Source organism: Vanacampus margaritifer, chromosome 7, assembly GCF_051991255.1.
Source record: "Vanacampus margaritifer isolate UIUO_Vmar chromosome 7, RoL_Vmar_1.0, whole genome shotgun sequence".
Lineage (NCBI taxonomy): Eukaryota > Metazoa > Chordata > Actinopteri > Syngnathiformes > Syngnathidae > Vanacampus > Vanacampus margaritifer.
The window spans coordinates 7,792,907-7,814,754 of NC_135438.1; the positions used below are offsets into that span (position 1 = coordinate 7,792,907).

General features: G+C 39.0%; 1 protein-coding gene across 2 annotated transcripts in view; it reads left to right on the plus strand.

The window, feature by feature from the left end:
* The window catches only part of sdk1b (sidekick cell adhesion molecule 1b), a 278,501-nt gene that overhangs the window by 119,081 nt on the left and 137,572 nt on the right, over positions 1–21,848 (plus strand). For both annotated transcript variants that reach the window (XM_077570575.1, XM_077570574.1), the window contains one exon: positions 18,284–18,417. In XM_077570575.1, coding sequence (XP_077426701.1) covers positions 18,284–18,417 — 134 coding nt within the window. The remainder of the gene's footprint in view (positions 1–18,283; positions 18,418–21,848) is intronic.

The window sequence follows — 21,848 nt, forward strand, 5'->3', positions numbered from 1 at the left end:
TAGCGAGAGCCACCACATCGTGATAACTTACATTGATGTTTCTGCATTTGGCAATTTATTATTATATTATATTATTAGTATGGGATTTTTTTTAATAGGCTTTAGGTGAACTGATGAATACACACACGCTCGCACGCACACACACACGCACATACACACGCACATACACGTTGAAAAAAAAAATTTTTTTTTTATTATTATTTTTTTAAATAAAAAATTTAAAAAAGCAGAGCAATGATGATGTCAAATCGAATGAACAATATTGAGCTTTCCTGAGAGAAAAAAAAGAAAAAAAAAAGAGGAAAAAAACACATTATAGACGCATCTATTCATTTTCAATAGCTTGTGTTCTTATTAGGTTTTTGTGTGAGCTGACTGAGGAGCGGCATATAACCTGGACTGGTCGCCAGAAATTCACAGCATTATAGCTTATAAGCCCTTTGTACATTATGAAAAAATTCATACATATGTTTGTAAGTCAGTACTAGTCGGTTGTTTACTGTATTTATTAGAACTCACACCCAAAATCCGCGTTTCGCTATTTGTTTACCATTTGAGCAGCGACGCGCAAATCAACTCGAATGGGTTACTAAGTGTTCTTTTGCTCAAAAAACACGTCATACTGTAAAAAAAATGACAAATCCAATTTGATCATGAGAAATGGAGTGCACTTGTATAGCGCTGTGTCGACACCATATTGAACAAAGAGCTTTACCTAGCCTCATATTTACTTTTTTGAAAACATATCGGCGTGTACACCAACACGCTAACGCAACCATGCCAAACTTCTAAAGGTTTTCCTTTGTAGTTTAAAATAACTAACCTTAAATCTCTAGGATCCCTCACCGGACAATGACCAACGGCAGAACCCAAAATGTTTTTTCACCTTTGGTAAAGTTTCATCCATGTTCTGTCGCACCGGATAGCTAGCGCTATGCTAACCTGGGAGAGTTTAACCTGGTAGGGATTTACCTTCATTACTAACAGAAATCATTCACTCCCAGCCATTTTCAATGAAGCAACCCCCTTCGCTCCCGGCTGTTTTACTGGATTTTGACTGATTTTGCAAGGCCCACAAAATGATGTGTTCTATTGCTATGAAAACATGGAACCTACCTAAAGAAACATCAAAGTATCTTCTTTGATCAGGAAAAAAAGTATCTGTGTCCGTTTTGCAGCAATTAGTAGTAGAATATAGCTAAGTTTCATCATTATTTACAAATCTGTTTTAAACTGTGGGTTAAACAGCTTTTTTGCAACATGGCCCTGGCTGATCTCTTATTCTCTGCTGCTACCTGCTGGCCGTTGGTTGTAATATTTACCGTTGCTTTAAGCCACCTCTTCAGGTCAAAGCTGCATCAAAGCCTTCTGTATGCTCTCGCAAAATTAAAAAAATTTAAAAACGTATGCATACGTTTTGGGGAGTAAAGGACAAAATATTAAAAAATGTTTTTATACATTTTTGGGTTTAAATAAAATCATGAGTACTCATCCTCATGAGTGTTGTTAAATAATCCTAAATTCAATTTTTTTTGCAGCCCACATTATTTTTCATTGTCTTATGTATATTCTATTTTCATAATCATATTGAACTTTTTTTTTTTATGTGTCCCTGAAATTGCTGTCCACCCTGTCATTATACGGCAACTACCCCTTTAAAAAAGCCTCTTATTTTTTTTTTGTGACATTACTACCAACATTTTGTCTTTCTTCAACATATTGAATACTTGCAGTTTAAATGTTTACACTTGTTTCATCATTTTTATTGTATTATTTGTGTAGTTGGATGTTGTCCCGCTTCACATGTCCACTCTGTCATAATGAAATATCAATTGACATAAAAACAGAAATTCTAAATATATTTGTTAAGCAAAATATATTTGTAAATCGTGTCGCAATTGCAGATCCACCATGCGCTCGTTAAATGCTAATATTAGCCCAAAATGTCTGCTAGCTCCGCTTGTGGTTAATTTATTCAAACACATGTGGTGGTTTGACCAATATGTACTGCATTTCGAACAGCGTAACTTTTCCGGAACGCAATTAATAGGAAGTTCAGTGGAACCTCGCCTCTAAAGACGTCTTGTACTCTCGACAAGGGGGGGGGTAAATGAACTCCCCCGGCCACGCTATCAGCTCATTCTTAAACCTGCGAGAAGAAATGCACTCAAGTAGCTCAGTGAGTGACGTGTTAATGGGCCTTTGCTCCGTTTCCAAACAAGCTGCTCTATGGATCTGCATGTACAGTTTGCGCTTAATGCAAAGCCGGCCGTGCTTTGAGAGAGGCCGTAAAAGTGCCACTCCGGTGAAACAGATGCTGTCAAAACGTCACTGCGTGAATTCTACCCAACCCCCCATTGATTTACTGCCCTCTTCCCTCCCACCCTCCGAGTGCAGCGTCAGCTTCTTTTGCTGATTTTAACTGTCAGACAGGCTGACATTTTTGTTTGCTTGGTATCATCCCCATGCTTAGCCGCATCTTTGTTGGGATCTGGAAGAAAAGCAATCTAATGACTTCTTGTTTTTTCTCGAGAGGAAGGATTTAATAGTTCCTACGAACAAGCCCAAGCGCTTCATGACTCCTGAGACGAAGCAGACTCTCCGGCAGGTGAGAGAATAACGATTAGGCCTCGGAGATGAATGTCTGACTCTTAATGAAAATTAGAAAAGGACTTGGTAGGATTAAAAGACCTATTTTCTTAATTTTCTTAATCTAACTTGGTAATTTAGCCCCAAGGGCTCATTTGTTGTGAGGATTCAATAGCCATCCGTACACAGGCGGAGCTATTTCTTCAGCGGTGTGCACTGATAGACTCACTTAGTGCAGTTGTTCAAGCTGGCAACACAGAGTTTACCGTAATGACTTCTATGTTTGTCCTTACAGTCACCTATGAGACACACTTTGATAACAAGAGTCGACTTAGGCCGTGACGATACGCCAACCCACACACTCCTGATTCCAATCTGAAGGTAGTGGAATTGCCTGTTCGCTTCTGTGACACATTTTAATTAGGCCACATGAGAAGAATTTAAATAAATAAAATCAAAATTGCCACTTGAACCGTGCAGTATAAATCCCGCTTTAGAATAAATGGGCTTTTGACAGAAAGACAACCGGGGATCGCACCATCAGTTTTGCAGTTAATCGGTAGCACATGTACAGACGCTCCCCACCTTACGAACGAGTTACGTTCCGGACGATCGTTCGTAAGGTGAATTTGTTCCTAAGTTGCTTCAGTGCTATATTTTGTATTATAATTTATGTTTAAAGCCTATATAAGTATATTGAAGGTTTATATAAGTATGTTTAAGGCTTGTACAAGTAACCTGCATTGGTTTGTACTGAAAAAAACTTTAAATAAAATGGAGAGAATACGTACAGTACTGTACTGTACTACGTATGTTACACACACAGTATGTGCATGTACGTAATTAGATAAATAAAATGAAGTTTAACTTACTTTTGGGAGATGTACTCTATGCTTAAGGAGATGATGGAGGAGGAGGAAGAGGAGGATTTTATATCATGAGAGATTCTTCGTCGTCGCTGGAATCGGCTTCAAAAGTTATTTCCTGCTTCATGGCGACCGGCGTTTCTTCCTCCTCCTCCTCCTCGCCACGTTGCTCAGCCTCCAATGAGCTCTCACAGCGCCAATCGTCGGTATTAGCGGCGGAAAGAAGCACTACGCGCAATACAAAATCTAACTTACAGCATTTCTTTCCAAACATTTTTTGGCATACTGTACGCGCAGAAATGTTCGTATGTACCGTTGTTCGCAACTCGAATGTTCGTAAATAGGGGAGCGTCTGTAATTAGTGATAATTAGGATAAAAGGTGTTTGTCGAGTCAACCATCCGCCGACTACGGCGATGCGCCTGAATGTGCATCCACGCAAACAATCTTTTTCTGTGTGCCTTCATATGAACGACTTGTGTTATGCGGCAGAGGCAGAAAGGAGGCCCCCTTTTTAGCTCTGTGCTGTCCAGGGCTGTACTGTGCTGTACAAGCTAATGGGAAAGCGAGGCATGGACATTTGACACTTTTAGAGGCATTTACGCAACCCGATGCTTTTTCTTGTGGTCGTAGTTCGCAGTGGGTTGCACCTTTTTAGCAATCCATTTGCTTCGGTCAACGCCGCTGTTCTTTCCATATGCATGAAAATTCCTGTTGTTTGATTGGTTAAAAATGAGCTGTGTGAATGTAGGTTAGACTCGCTAAAAGAATGAGCATACCTTTTGTGGGTGGAAAGCGCTAATGGTCATTAATGGTGCGGCCACTAGGAAAAGCGTTAAAAGCAGAGATGGGGGGATATTTTAATGCATGTAAAAATGGTTACGGAATCCTATACTTCCCTAGCCTATTTTCCACAAAGAATCATAATTACAGGGATTTCCGTCCTCAAATCCATTTTCCCGCAACTATAGTGATACATTGAATAGGGCTTGGAGATATTGACAACATTTCTTATCTGCACATTCTTGCCAGGTATCTCCGTCCCCGATACGGTGGTAACAACTTTACTATCACTTTCTGAAACTGAACAGGACGTCAGCCATTTTGTTTTTAATTTTGGGCAAATTCTGTGGATCAAACTCCTACTGGTTGTTGTGCTGGACTAGAATTGCTCAACTTTGCTCAACATCATGTACTGTAGTTAGGATGCTAACTGCCATCACTCAACTCAACTCTAAATTTATAGAGCACTGCTGTTTTCTCGAGATGGAATCCAGGGGCAACAGATACAATGAAAACAGCAGAGGCCCAGTATTGAACCCTGTGGAACACCATACGTTCCGTTATACATGTCAATTCATATTGCTCATACTCAGACGACCGCTTTCTAGTTTTGCTCGACATATTTAGAATGAAGGGATAACAATAATAAAGAAATCGCACGACGTACCATCACAACAGCCACAAGTCACAACTAGTGAGCTCACCAAATTCCCTGCAGCACAGATAGGCCAAGCAATGTAGCCAATCAGGGCCATCATTAGAACCACTGTACTAGAGGAATTTGCCCAAATACTAGATATAGTTTAACTCTTTGACTGCCAAGCGTTTTCAGAAAAGGGATGCTGTGGGTGCCAGCTGATTTAAGCATTTTGACTGATCTTTCAAGGTTCACAGAAAATTTTGTGTTTGGACTATGGAAACACACATACTACCAAGGCTTTCCTCCACCCTTTTCCAAAAAAAAAAAAAAAAACATAGTTAACGACTTTTAACGTCTTTGGCAGCCCTCCTTAGGATTTTACTAAACGTTATTAAACGTTTTTGGCAGTCAAAGAGTTAAAAGATTTACCATCTGTGTCTTTGATTTCAATTATTATCGTACAGTATCGATGCAATGCTTTGTGGAAGCGTGTGGTGTTTTGTTTGCACGCTTGCCGCCAATCTTTACAAGCTAAGAAGAATGTGAACAGTTGATTGGCATCTCGTTATGAACAGGTCCACGGGAACGAAGTCCACTTAAAAATCTAATTGTAACTGTGAATAGAAAACATTTCCGTTATTTAAATCCGTCCTGTAACATTTTTTTGGGGTGGTGTTTTTATGGTTTTCTTCCATAAGTTAAAAAAAATTATTCAAACATTTTTTTTTCATGCTTCTGGAAAAACGAAGAAAAAAAAAAAAGACATAGCGCTTGCCATTAAGCAGCACAATGCATGTGTGCACATCGGGAAGTTGTACCCGTGTGCTTTTTATTGTTAGCGTTATCTCGCTGCGCCACGGTGGCGAGGTCACCCTCTCTGAGGCCGCTTTGGCAATTTGAAGGAGCTCTAAAGGTGATTGAGGAAGAAAGGCGGTGATTTAGGCAGTGCATTAATTACAAGTCACAAAGCTGCAAAGTGTGTAGGGGGGAGGGGGGAAGGCAGTAAAATGTTTTCTGACTCAGTGAAGGGGGCTGTTAAAATATCCCACAAACACATCAGGGTTCATTACTGCTGTAACCTTTACCATATTTCTTTTTTTCACCCCTTCACCCTCCCATTTATTGCTCTCATTTGCAGTCACATATATTGCCTATATTTCTAAGGCTAGGGGGGAAGGGGGGGGGGGAGGAGGGGGGCGTCAAGATTTATGAAGCAGAACTAAGACGTAAACAGAGGACTTGGATATATTAACATTGAGTGGGACCCAAATTGATTGAAACGCTGTTTTTTATTTTTTTTTTAGAGGTAGTGTGTGCTTCAAATACAAAATAGTATTATGACCACACTGAAGAGAAAAAAGAGAATGAATACAAAATAAATTATGCCATAATATTATGTAAAAAAAAACCTAAAAAAAACTTCTGATTTTGGTCGTTTTTGGAATAAATATGTTAGGAGTGGGAATCTTTGAATGTCTCACTATTCGATTCGATTCCGATTTTTTTAGGTCTATGATTAGATTCAGAATCGATTTTCGATTAAGAACGATTTTTGATTCAAAATGATTTGTTTGTCAATGATTTTTGCTTCAATCTATAGATGTGCAAGGAATTGTAATGATCTACTCCAGTCTGACTCGCTAATGCTAATTAGCGCGCTACTCGCGGCAGTTTTATCACTCAAAAGAACGACTCCACGCTGAAAAAAAAAAGCTTTTATTGGATAACTTGATCGTGACTTTTTCCTTACTTTACTCTCTAATGTGGCTACAACTTAACAGTATATTAGACCGCGTGGAACCACACTGCCCCTTAGTGGCCAAACCGGGTACAACATGAACAGCGCTCCAAATAAAGGCACACACAGACAAAGGCAAGACAGTATAAAATAATTTAAGTAAAATCGATTTTGGACATTTAAAATTGATTCTAAATCGTACTAAATTAGAATCGAGATTCTTAGGAGAATCGTTATTTTGGGCACACCCCTAATATGTGTGTCAGCGTATATGAGTACACCCCCTTCGAAAATTTTTAAGATTTTTCAATATCTTACTAAACATAAGAAAAATTTCCAAAATTTTGACCAAATGTTTTCTGTAGAATATGCGCTAAACATGAAAGTAAGGTTGAGAACAGAATGCGAAAACCTTAGTTAAATCATATTAACTAATGCAAAAGAAATAATGCATCCCACAACAAAAAACGACTACATTTAGTATTTTCTATGACTTTTATGGCTAGCAACATGTCTGCTAGGCCTGGAATTAACTTTATTTAAAAAAAAAAAAAAAAAACTTTTTTGTGTATACTAATGATCAAATCTTGTTTGCAATCAATGGCCCACATTTATGGGAGTATTTTGTAGTATAATATTCCATAGAAAATATTGATTCTGAAAAGACATTAAAGGTGTTCTTACAAACCTGTTGGGGTGTAATCATTTATGCTGAGCACTGCATGTGTGTGTGTGTGTGTGTGCCTTTGTCTTTGCTACATTGTGGGGCCCATACCCGCATATTTTTCCAGGTTTAACTAGCATTGTGGGGGATCGACATTTTGGTGGTCCCCACAAGTTCAGACCTATTTCTGAGGGTCAAGAATTGGTTTTAGAGTTTAGGTTTGTATTGGGTTATGGTTGAGGTTAGGGTGACGAATGGGGGTAGGCAATCATTTTTGATGGTTGGGGTTAGGGGAAGGGGCTAGGAAATGCATCATGTCAAGAAATGTCCCACAATGATACAAAGACAAGTGTGTGTGTTTATATATATTTACGTTAGGGATGTTCAATACCACTTTTTCAATGACAGTTAATTTGAATTAAAGACCTATATATCTCAATTTCGCATTTTTTCGTAAAATTGCAAGAAATGAATGGCGATTTTTATATTCTTCTAATTTCTTGTTCCTGATTATGAAACAGCCACAAGAGGGTGGCCAATACTGGTATTGTGAGTACTGATACCTTGACATAAGGCTTTGTCCTCGACCCGACCAATACCTGGTAACGGTCCTTGCCCATCGCTAGTTATGATGTCACGTTGTCTTCTAAACTTGACTTTTTTTTTTCTTCTTTTCAATGCAGCCCTTGTATGCCTTCATAGAGAAAAAAAGCTTGACTTTATTTGGCACGAGCACGGGTCCAAAAGTTGCGACTTGTTTCCTCCTGCGGGAGGGACAATGACAACGCCACAAAGTCCTGATTCAGCATCTTGCGATTGGCCTCGTCCCGCAACCTTGGGGCTACTTATTGGCCAGCATCAGCTCATCAATGCTCAAGTTTCAGCTGGAAGCGGGTCCGGCGTCCTGCTAGATCAACTAATGAACAGCCAGCGGAAATGGGAAGACGCTGAATAACAATGCGCCTGATGCTTCATAACCTGATTTGTGTAGCCGTGTTTTCCCCAATTAGCGGGTTCAACGAGCATGCACGCGCTTCCCTGTTATCATTTGTAAAAGGCCCGGATCCAAACAGGCAAGCCTCCGCACCTTCTAAATAGTTGATGCCCATTTTTAATGCCTTGGCAGCATGCGTCTTTATTATTTCTTCTCATTTGGTTGAGCTCCAGCAGGCTCATTATTGAGATGTGCAATTGTTGTTTTTCGCCCTTTGGTTTCGTGTGAGATAGAAGAGCGGCGGAAATGTTGCTTTCTTAAGTGTTTGAGGGATTAATTTTTGAACAAGCGGCGGCGGCGGCCGCGCGGGTGACTGACAGCTGCAGTTATTTAGTTTTAGCTTAGTTAAGACAATGAGCTCAATATTTTTTTTTTTCTTGTACTATAAAGCAACATTAATGTCACTATACTGCGTGTCTGACATATTTGATATCATTTGAAATATGAATATCTGAGTAACTACATGTCCTGTGCGAACGACCTCATAAACTATAAGCATCATTTCCACATATATGCTGTTTCCCTTTTCTTTTTGATGTGCCAAATCTGCTTTTCAACGGATACATTTTCATTGAAATGTTATTTTCTCCCCTTAGAAAAAACAACAATATGAACTAACAATAACATTAATAAAACTATACAATGACTTCAAAATGACATATTTTCGGTGACACTTGTTATCTTGGCCATAAATTGAAATTGAAAGGACTATCATCTGGATTATTATTTCATATGAAAAGCATAATTGAACACGTCTCTTTTGTTTCAACCAATATCCCGAATGCAACAATTTGGCGCTTCCTTGTTGACATTGTTTTTTTGTTTTTGTTTGTGCGAGTGGGAACTTACAACAAATGTTCTTTAGTGATAATTGTTTGCGGCAGAGTGAGAGGATTAAAGGGAACTCTGCAAATATGCTCAAAAAACAAAAAAAGACAAATCTCCAACCTCAGGCTGTCAACAAAAGCGTCATTCAAGCTACGCGTGGAAAATCACAAAAGCAGTCATTGCCGAGCGACTGGCAGCAGAATGTCACAACCTGCTGGCTGTGTTTTCCTGTTGTCGGAAAAAAAAAAAAAAATGGAGATATGATGTTCATAAAATACACGTTGCTTGGATCTCTGTCACAGGAACACCCAGCTGCTTGGAGATGGTCTTATAGCCTTGACCTTTGACATGCTTGTCTAATATCATTTCATTTCCTCATTTACTGTTTCTATTGGTTCAAGTGTTTGCTGCTTTTCAATATATTGTTTTGAACTAAAAAATGATCACATAGCATTATAAACAAAGATAACGCTAGTCGGAACCCCCCCACTCAGAAAAAAACAATTCGGCAAAAAAATTGCCCAGTTTTTCTCTCTGCTGTTAATTTAAACAAAGTCATGTAAAACAGTCAAATGTTTGTTTTTCTTTTTTAGCTAATCGATGAATGAATGAATCGGTTATCAGAATTTTTTTCTGCAAAATATCGGAATTGGCATCGACCTCTATAATCCACATCGGTCGATTCTTTTTGTTATTTTGTTTTGCAATATGGGATTCATTATGTTTGCATTGTCATGTTGACTTGATAAAAGAGTGTATCTGAGTGGAACATGTCGTCTGTTTAACATTTTTTTCCCCTTTTGTTAACAAGAGTGTGAAAACCTAAAATTTTTTTATTGTGCATTTAGAACAGATATGACATTTTTGATTAATCCTGAGTTAACTTGTGAAGTTATGCAATTAATTACGATTAAAAAAAAATTATCGCCTGACGCTCCTAATTTTTAATAATCTTTTCTTTTCTTTTTTAAAATCACATTTTTTATTGTAATTAATCACATGACTTCAATAGTTAACTCACGATTAATCATAAATTTTATATTTCTGTTCTAAATGTGCAATAATTTTTTTCCTAGGTTTTCATACTCTTGTTAGCAAAAGTGGAAAAAATGTTAAACTAATAGAAATATATCAAATGACTTTTTGACGTCATTAGCCATCAATGGCAGTGGATGAGTTAAGGGATCAAATCTGAAATGTCGACTCAAAAAGCAAAGAATAAAAAAGCAGTCGAGAATTGTTAGATATATTTCTGAGCCCTAATTCAACATTCAATTATAGCTAGGTAGGCGTGGCGCAAACTAATTAACTGTGTTTCATTCTCATTTCATTTACTGCAATCAACCCTCTCTTGCTTAGTGAACTCACACATTATCGAGTATTGATACTCGGTATCGGTGACTTCTCAAATGTAAGTAATTGTATTCATGCTCGCTTTGTAAAAAGTGGTGTCCTGTAATTACATGGAACAAAACTGTTTAGTCATAAGAAACAAGCTCAATTGTTGAACTTCAACTTGTTGTGCACGTGAGTTGGGGGAAATTGATTTATTGAAGTCCCCGAAAAGAAGCAGCCTCTCCCCGCATTGTTGCTGCCTTTGCACCTCCTAGTCATCCTTTCCAATTCCACCGTTAATTATCTATAACGTCTTCAAGCCAAAGCCACATTTGTCTTTCCCCCAAGAAACTCATTTCCTTCACCACTTTGCAGTTCTCCTTTTACTCGCTTAGGAAATGCAAGCGTGAAATGTCGAAGGTTGGTGTATCGGCGCGACTGCCAGCAGGGCTCACGGCAGCCGTGCCCGTCGGGCCTGGCCCGCCCCCCTTCCTGATGGGCAGCGTGCCGCCTTGTGCAGGTAGGCCGGTGCCGGTCGGGGCCGCGGGTAGCAGACAACCACCCACACGTCGGTGGGACATACAGTAAACACACAACTTCCCGGTCAGCACCTTCGGAGCGAGCGTTTACTTCGGTGGGTTTCACAGTGCCTGTGAATAAATCCTGTGTTGGGCTGCGATTGCTTGGTAACGGTTTTGTATTGGATGAATGCTACACTGTAGGTAAACGTCGGTGTCTGTTTCATCATCACCGATCACGCTGTTGGTTAATATGTACAGTGGTATCTTATAAGTTGAATATGTTGGTCAGTTGCATTTAAATGCCATTAATCTCTTGCTACCCCCCCCTAAAAACATACACCCATTGTCATCAGCTTGTCTTAAAAAAAAAAAAAAAAAGTAAATAGTTCTTTATTCAGGGATGTGATTTTTCCGCTAATTCGCGGAATTCCGCTTTTTTTTATCTCCCCCCCAAAAAAAATTCAGATTTTTATTTTTTATTTTTTTTAGTAGTTCATTGTGTATGCACATGACTCCGACAGATAACATCTTCTGCTATAACAAAGACATTTGTGGTATGCTCTAATATGAGTTACTTTTCATTTGGTCATGATACAATTATTTGTTCATGAAATTTGAACTCTTCAACATTATTTATGTGTTAACTTAGTAATCACATTAGTTAGATATGATGATATTCTCAGTGATAGTTTTTAAAAGCAAAGGCAGTCCAATGTTTTTGAATGTGACTGATTTTGAGTTGACTAAAACTGCCATTTTATATGGGATAGTTCAATATACATTGAAAATTTATGCTGTTGTTTTGTCTATTTCTTTGTCATGTGAGTGCATTGAAAGTACTTAAAAACAGGCCCCCAGACCCCCGGCTAAATTTTCAGATAATTTCACTTTGGTCAAATCACATCCCTGTTTATTGCTTTCTCCAGTAAATAAAGTTTTCCAAAATTTAAAAAAGATGTTAAATGGTAAAATTTCACTTACCTTGGTATTAACAACAAACAAAAACAGAAGGTGTACAGGAGTCCCCGGAATCAGCAGCATCTCTTATATACAGTATAGTTGCACATTTAATTAAATAGTTGCCTGAAGTTAACAACGTTTTTAATTGAACTATTATTATTTTTTATTTATTAATTTTTTTTCCTGGAGAGCTCAGTATTGTTCATTCGGTAATTTTACCGATTTGACATGTCAATGACATTGCTCTCTCTCTTTTTTTTTTTAAATGTTCAAATTAAAAAAAATATATATATATTTTGTATGTGGGTGAGAATGTGTATGTGCGTGCGTGTGAGTGAGTGTGTATTCATTAGTTCACCTAAAACCTGTTAAAAAAAAATCCCATACCATTCACCTAAACCGAACACTTCACAAACCAGCCAGAGCCGTGGGGCCGTCAGGAGACTATTATTAACTATTTAATTACTATTTAATTACTATTATTAACTATTATTAACCGTCAGATTCTTAATCACTCCCAGCCATTTACACTGAAGCATACCCCTTCGCTGTCAGCTGTTTTACTGGATTTTGACGGATTTTGCAAGGCCCACAGAATATTGCTCTAAAAACATGGAACCTACCAAAGGAGTCTCTTCTTTCATAAGAAAAAAAAAAACTGTGTCAATTTCCGTTCTGCAGCAATTAGCATTAGAATATAGCTAAGTTTCATCATTATTCACAAATCTGTTTAGAACTGTGGGTAAATGATCTTGTTTGCAACATGGCCCTGGTTGATCTCTTTTACTCCGCTGCCCCCTGCAATATAAAAAAAATGTAGAAATAAGTTTTTGGGACCATGGTAATGGCAATGATTTTTTTTTTTTGTGCCGAGCAGACCGGTTGTTAATGTTAAAACTTCTTGAACACTTGCTATACAACCTACCAAATGAATGGGAATTATGCTTTTTTTTTTTTGGTACAAAAACTGAGTGGCTGTATGGAAATTGGAAGAAAAAAAAATAGATGGACAAAAATGTTGAAACCTAGGCTCTACTAAATGAACACTTGGGCAGGTTGTCACGGCTAAAGCAGAACATCCGCTTGGAGACAAGATTAACTCATTTGCTCCCAAAAACGTATAAATATGTTCTATTTTAAATGTTTTAAGTGCCATAAAAACATATTGATACATTTTTTTATGTTTTTTTTTTTTTTTAATATGCTAGAGCATACAGAAGGCAGCCTCGTGGGCCATGTTGAAAAAAAGCTAATTTACTCACATTTCTAAATCGATTTGTGAATAATGATGATCCTTAGCTATTTTCTAATGCTAATTGCTTCAAAACAGAAACAAATAGAATTATATATTTTTTTCAGATTCTAGAAGAGACTCTAAAATTTCTTTTGGCAGGTTCCATGTTTTTATAGCAATAGAACACAATATTGTGTGTGCCTTGAAAAAACAGTTCAAATCCAGTAAAACAGCCTTGCTGAGTGAAGTTGGTTGCGTCAGTGAAAATGGCTGGGAGTGAATGAGTTAAGAACGCAGACTGAGTCAAACTCTTCTTTTGCAAAAGGAGAAGGTCATTTCTTTGATGAAAAGGTTTCCACGTGCGTGCACATGGCCCACTCACATGTCAACTTGCACAAAACATTCTTACATTTTAATTAACAACAATGAATGTAACCAACATTCTAATACCTTCTCGTTACACTTGAATGAGTAAATGCTAAGCGTTGAATACACAGGTTATATATGCTTAAAGGAGATAACGTATATACATTTTCCATCACAGGTGAGACTGTACCACTGTATTTTCCAAAAAGAAAAATAGCGTTGTATTATAAAATGTGATGAAATATAAAACAAGAGGAAGTGTAGTGAAGTCGAATATGTGCCTTTAAGGGCTGTAGCCTATTGAGTTACTTTAAGAGCATCTTTTTAAATCAAAACTGATTGTCCGATCGTTTTTGGTTACACCCCTTTTGAGGCTACGAAAAAAGTACAAACAATATTTGTTTTACTGTAGATATAACGCAAAATCAGCTCCCACAGACGAACCCTTCCGTTAAATAAAAGACCCACTATATACATATTGTTGTTCTGAGAAAATGTACGACCACCTTGCAGCTAGAGGAATTCTATTATTATTTTTTGGAAGAAAAAATCCAATAAATTGAGGTGCTGTAATCTCTGCTGCTGGAGCAGACACACATTGGCACATTTCATTTATTTTCTGCCGGGTTTCTTCCGATAAGAGCGCTCCATGTGTTCATTTAATGGGAAATCAAGCCTGAGAACTCCCAGTTTGAAACAAACGAGCAAGGCGAATCACCGCAAACATCAGCCCGTGTCATTGTCGGTAATTTCACGTGCAAATGGAACATTTAAATGGAAAAAATTGCAAATGAGGGGTGGGGGAGAAAAAAAAAAGCGCCGAAAATGAACACATTCTTTTAACTCGGCAAATGCGAAGATGTTAATGTTCTATCTTAATTGGCCTTGCTGCATTCTTAGAGCCTCACGCGGAGCTCCTCTGCGTTTCAATGTTATTAACTGCACGTGCCCAAATTCTTTCAAATCGCCAGCATGACAGACAAGAGGGAGCGAGCGCTGTCCTTGTCTATTAATCAGCATCTGCTGAATAAAACAGTTGAAATGAAATGGGCTGGCCAGCGCAATTAATGGGCGGAGAAGCTGCAAATGACATTACAGAGCCCTTATGGTGACGTTACACGATCTGTACATGCTGCGGCTTGCCTAGAAAGAACATGCCAGAGGTTAAAACAGAACAGCCTGCACAAGTCGAATAGCAGGCAATGTGTTGAGTCTTTGGCTCTTGTCTACGCCCTCCTGGGAAATCACTCGGAATAAAATTAGACCTGAGACATTCTGTATGTGAGTGTGCGTGTTGGTCTGAGTGTGTGTCAAAAAGCTCTTGTTATACAATGGATGAGATCCTCTCTGCTCATTGCTGCTCTTCTGCTTCCCCTTTCGGAGGATTAGAACATGGCTCACTTTCTCTCTCAAACCTGCAAAGATTAACTCCCAAGGTGACTTAAGTATACTGCTTGGCCAGGTGTGGGGGGGGGGGGGTGGGGGAACAAAACAACTTGTTTTTAAGCAATTGCATTTGAGGTTGACTTCATTTCTGTTGGCAGCTTATTCTATTTGTATGCAGCATAACAGCTAAATGCTGCTTCACCATGTTTGCTTTGAACTCTAGGCGCCACGAGTTAACACGAGTCTTCAGACTTTAGAGCTCTACTGGGTTTATTTTTAATTAGCATTTTAAAAATGTATTCAGGACTAAAACTATTCAGTGATTGGAGGAATTTGTCACTTCTCTTTGCCGGCTTTAGGCTGACGAATGTTTTTTTCACGTCAGAATTCGTTCAAGATCACATGCAGTGTTTCCTAAACATTCTCTAATCAATTGTTTCCTAAACAGTCTTAACTCATTCACTACCAGCCATTTCCACTGAAGCAACCCCCTTCGCTCCCTTTACTGGATTTTGACTGATTTTGCAACGCCCACAGAATATTGTGTTCTATTGCTATATAAACATGGAAGCTACCAAAAGAAAAATTAGAGTCTCTTTTTTTCATCAGAAAAAAAAAGTATATTTGTATCTGTTCCCGTTTTGCAGCAATTAGCATTAGGATATAGCTAAGTTTCATCATTATTCACATTCCAAAAGAGCTTGTTGCAACATGGTTTATCTCTTATACTCTGCTGCCACCTGCTGGCCGTTTTTGTAATAACTACATTGCTTCAAGCGTTCTCTTCTGTTCAGAGGCTGCATCAAAGCCTTCTGTATGCTCTAGCATAAAAAACATAAAAAAAAAACATAAAAAAAAATGTATATACATCTATGGAAGCATGGTAATATTTAAGAGAGAACGTATTTATACGTTTTTGGGAGCAAATGAGTTAGTGATCTTTCTTGTTGCCATTAGAGCTATTTAGAGAACCATTAAGACTGCTTTTAGAACGTTTATATAACGCTGCAACCTTGAATGAACCCGCTAGCGTCGCAAACAATTCATCCCTCGGTGAGATACTGGCTTTATTTAGCAAGTGGCAACGTAAGATGGCCGCCGGTGACCTAACTTAACGACAAATAAGCGACCATATTTGTCCAGTCACATACAAAAGTTTTTTTTTTTCCTGGTGAAAAAGTCTGTGCTTGAGGACCTCTTCTGCCCTTCATCTTACTCTTAATCATGCTACCAGTATTATGTTGTGGCCCAATGTGGTACTACAACAAAGGTGCGTAACTCAATTTGGATTGCTTGTATGCTTGCCTTTGTTCATCAGTAATGGAGCCTGATGCTGCACCAAACTACAGTACAGGCAACCATTGCTACCATATATCGCGGTTCATCATTCACGCACTCATACATTTTGACAATGAAAACATGGACGACTTGAAAGTTCTTTAAGGACAGCTTTTGATAGATTCACCCGCTAAGACTTCCAGCCGAGTCCGCGCTTGCAGGGGAGTAGCTCCCTCCTAACGTTCCCTCATCCTTCTAAAGAGGCGCAGTGGAGAGTGTTTTTGACATATCACATGGCCACTTGTACCGCTACTTCTTGGTATTGGACGTGTAATAACCCTAACAGCTACGCTACAGCTCGGCGGAGTGCCGTCTGGAAATCTGCGGAGATCTCCGGAGGCTTTCTTACCGTCTATCTAGTGCCCTTCACAAGGTGCTGGGGATTGTCACGGGCTCTTCACACCCTCTCCTCAAATTCTTTAATCCCTTGCTGATGAAATAAGCAAATCCACCATTTATATACGCCCGATAGCTTAATTACATTTGAATTGTTTGTTAATGAGCTTCCGGTGCTTATGTTACGCGATGCTATCGCTTCAAGCAGGCAAAGGTTGAATATATTATACAGTATATAATGTGATATGAAAAGACTGCCAAACTGTTTTTGTTGTACACTCAGTGTCGCTAACCCTTGCCAGCGTTGCCTACGGACGCACTTTTCTTCAAAAAAATGGTCTAAAGACACAACATTCACTTTCATGCACATTGCATATCTTATCCCACTTTAATGCATTATTCATGTGGCCTAAAATCCTGAGCGCATCGCTCAGGGTCGTACATCTCAGAACCCAGTGTACAGTCGACACAGAATAAATAAGGCACTCATCATGTTTATGTCAATATGCTTTCTTCCGCCTTTTCTCATCTTGATCTTGTTTTACCGCTAGAGCTCAATGTTTACCCACACAAATATTGGGGTTTCTCGTCGCTGTCAGTCCGAAAAACACAAGTAGCATCAGTAGTATTCGCCAAAAAGCTGAATATTAGCGTCAATAATCGGCCCAGAGGATAATTGGTCTATCCATAAGACAATTATTCAATTTTTAAAGTCTGTAAAAGTGACTGCTGAATAAGCCAACATGTGACCAAAGAAAATTTGGTGAAACTTTGTACTGGTCTTTTTTTATTTTAAAGGTGTGACTGTGGACAGGAAGTGTTATGGCAATGATTTTTTTTTTTTTGTGCCGAGCAGACCTGTTGTTAATGTTAAAACTTCTTGAACACTTGCTATACAACCTATCAAATGAATGTGAATTATGCTTTTTTTTTTTTGGTACAAAAACTGAGTGGCTGTATGGAAATTGGAAGGAAAAAAAATAGATGGACAAAAATGTTGAAACCTAGGCTCTACTAAATGAACACTTGTGCAGGTTGTCACGGCTAAAGCAGAACATCCGCTTGGAGACAAGATTAACTCATTTGCTCCCAAAAACGTATAAATATGTTCTATTTTAAATGTTTAAATGTGTCATAAAAACGGTTCAAGCAGGCAAAGGTTGAATATATTATATATAATGTGATATAAAAAGTCTGCCAAACTGTTTTTGTTGTACACTCAGTGTCACGAACCCTTTTCTCATCTTGATCTTGTTTTACCGCTAGAGCTCAATGTTTACCCGCACAAATATTGGGGTTTCTAGTCGCTGTCAGTCCGGTAAAAACACAAGTAGCATCAATAAACCATCAAGCTGACATCCTGACGAGCGGCGCCTCTTCCTAGCGCGACGTGCTTTAAACATAGTGAAATACATCCACAATCAGCTTTTAGGAAGCGCTTCTTCAAGATAAAGTCTGTTGTGAATTCCTTTTTCCTGTGGCATTGATTGGAGTTGGTTTGCAGCAGGGGGGGGGGGGGGGGGGACGACAATAGACAAGCAGAAGGACAAACACACAATAACAATGGCTGATTTCTTGTTCCTGTCTGACGCTCAATTGTTACGTCCCTCCTTGTGATTTCCAAAAGTGCCAAATTGTCTCCTCTCTTGAGTCTTTCTTTGTTTTTGTTTTTGGTAACCGCCTCTATCTATGCGTGTCCCTTGCAGCGCCATCACCTTGGAGAATCAGCTGGTCGTCCTGGCAACCACCACAGCGGATGCGGGACGTTACCACGTGGAGGCCGTGAACGAGATGACGGGCGATAACGTGACCAGTCCCGCTGTCTATTTGAGCATCTCGGGTAAGGGAAAAAAAAAAAAATGAAAGAAGAAGAAAATATTTGTTCTTCAAAAGCTTGAGACATTCAAGGCGTTTTTGAGCAGTGTGCTTGTTGTGTTTGGTTATCATTTTGGTTTATAAAAGAAAAAAAAATGGGGAAAAAACAGCATGGTGATTTAATGGTTAGCACGTCTGCCTTACGGTTCTAAGTTTGGGGTTCAAATCTCGGCTCCGGCCTTCTTCTGTGCAGGGATGTGATTTTTCCGCTAATTCGCGGAATTCCGCTTTTTTTATCTCCCCCCCAAAAAAAAAAAAAAAATTATTATTATTATTATTTATTTTTTTTTTTTGGTAGTTCATTGTGTATGCACATGACTCCGACAGATAACATCTTCTGCTATAACAAAGACATTTGTGGTATGCTCTAATATGAGTTACTTTTCATTTGGTCATGATACAATTATTTGTTCATGAAATTTGAACCCTTCAACATTATTTATGTGTTAACTTAGTAATCACATTAGTTAGATATGATGATATTCTCAGTGATAGTTTTTAAAAGCAAAGGCAGTCCAATGTTTTTGAATGTGACTGATTTTGAGTTGACTAAAACTGCCATTTTATATGGGATAGTTCAATATACATTGAAAATTTATGCTGTTGTTTTGTCTATTTCTTTGTCATGTGAGTGCATTGAAAGTACTTAAAAACACGGAAAACCCATGAGCTCCAGGGCCCCTTGTCCCCCCACCAGGGCACTGCCCTGGACCTAGCTGGGTGCCAGCGGCCCCCAGACCCCCGGCTAAATTTTCAGATAATTTCACTTTGGTCAAATCACATCCCTGTCTGTGGTATTTATGGGTTTTCTGCTGTCATCCCACATTCCAAGAACATCCAATGCTAGGTTCATTATAAATTTAAAGTTGTCCATAATCACAATTCTGTTTCAGATATCTTGAGTTAATGTAATTATGACGAGTCAAAAATGTTAGCTTTTAAATGTCGTGGTGACGTAGAACGGCGGCGTCTCTCTGCCGTGCAATTTGAAACGCCCAGAGCCGAAAGCAAGCTAAGTCTCCGTAGCGTTCCTAATCGAAACTCTTGAATGCGCCTGGCGAATGACGAGAGCGCGGCGTGGGGTGAGGGTGACTCTCCCGATCGGACGTTGTTTCTTTAGGAACGCTACGAGGCTTACCTTGCTTTCTTTATAGGCGTCTGCATTGCTTGGCAGAGAGCCAGCCGCCATTCGACGCCACTACGCACTAAATGTGTTGCGACGTAAATAACAACGGCGGCGTACGTACCAAATAAACTTTCTACAAAATGTATTAAATAAATAATACAGAGCAAACTTGCCATGACAGTCGGGGTTCCTTTTAACAATGGGCTGCTAAAGGCATCTTGTAAGTTTGAAGTCTCTCTTGATAATGATATTTAAACTCCAAATGGTGGCACTTTTGGGGCGAGGGTCCACCGCCCGTACTTACGGGATGAAATGGGCCTCGCAGGATCGGCAACTTTTTCGTGACGTTCCCGGAATTATTTTATCCCTCTGGTTTTCCCCTAACATCCCTCTTTATCTCAGTGGGAGCGAGATGATAGACTACGCCGTCTAGCAAGTCCTTCAGCCGAGACGTTCACTGGAGAGAGCGAGCGAGCGAGGGAGGGAGGCAGCTCGTGCCCCGTCCCTTGTGGCTATATAGACTTTTAATTAGATTTTCTTTACGGGGTTGTATCCTTTGGCATCCTTTGTCGCATATACGCACTGACACACACACACACACACCTTGTTACAGCTGTCAGCGTGGAGTGTTCCCCTGGGTGCTTTCTAAGAATTGGTAAGAGGGGCATAGTTAGACTTTACTGATAAGTCTCGGGTCGTAAAATGTCGGTTTGCTCTTTTTGTTGTGTGTGTTTTGTCTCTTTTTATCAGCTTGTGTTTACCCACAGTAAACTTTCCTCTTGGAAATATCCTTTGCTATAAAACAAGCTCGAGTTGTTATTGACATTGAGAGAGAGAAAAGGAGTTAGGGAAGATTTTGGGAAATGAAAGACACCCCCCCCACCCTTCCAGAAATGTAATGAGGAATAAAATTGGATGCAAGGATGTCTATGCTAATATGATTCAGTGCAATAAGTTTGTGGCAATGTTGAACAAGTCTGACTTCCACTGACAAATTATATTACAACCACACAATTTGTTACATGACAGGATATGAACTGAGTAAAGTGTCTGTAGTCTTTGCAGGGATCCTTGGGTTATGACATTGTACAGTTTCTGACTAGAAACGTGAGTCGGAATGCGCTGTAGTCGCTCAATAACCTACTGTAGTAAATTTATAATTACAGTTAATATTTGTAAGATTGGCCTTGAATATTAAATAATCAAATGAGAAACGGATGGTTCACAGCTCTACTATACATTTCACATGAGTTGAGCGGTAAGCATATCTTCGCCATCTTCTTCTGTTATCGCTATCGTGTGAAGCATACAGCTACTCCAATAACAATACTTATTTGTGAGCGCATTTTATTTTCCTCCGATGAGGCGAGGATTAGTGAATGAGATGAGCTGGGGTCATATTTAGGCGTGATAGCTAGCCAACCGCACCTCATGCTTAGCCAGGGATGTGATTTTTCCGCTAATTCGCGGAATTCCGCTTTTTTTATCCCCCCCACCCCAAAAAAAAAAAAAAATTCCGATATTTTTATTTTTTTTTAAAAAAAAATGTAGTTCATTGTGTATGCACATGACTCCGACAGATAACATCTTCTGCTATAACAAAGACATTTGTGGTATGCTCTAATATGAGTTACTTTTCATTTGGTCATGATACAATTATTTGTTCATGAAATTTGAACTCTTCAACATTATTTATGTGTTAACTTAGTAATCACATTAGTTAGATATGATGATATTCTCAGTGATAGTTTTCAAAAGCGAAGGCAGTCCAATGTTTTTGAATGTGACTGATTTTGAGTTGACTAAAACTGCCATTTTATATGGGATAGTTTAATAGACATTGAAAATTTATGCTGTTGTTTTGTCTATTTCTTTGTCATGTGAGTGCATTGAAAGTACTTAAAAACACGGAAACACCCTGGACCTAGCTGGGTGCCAGACCCCCGGCTAAATTTTCAGATAATTTCACTTTGGTCAAATCACATCCCTGTTAGCGCTTAGCATTCCCGCAGTAGTTTGCAAGCAGCGGGGAAAGCACGTAGATGGGTGAAGGTGGATGCAACATTTTCACACTGAGACAGAAATGTCATTAACAAGCATTATCACAATCAGGGTGACCAAACGTCCTCTTTTGGGAGGAGAGACTATTTTCTTATATTCTGTTAGGGCGTCCGGGGTTTTTTATAAATTCATGAAAATGTCCGCTTGGTGACTTATAGGTGGTGAAGTGCACTGTGTACCTGCGACTGGTACCACAATTTCTAGGCTGG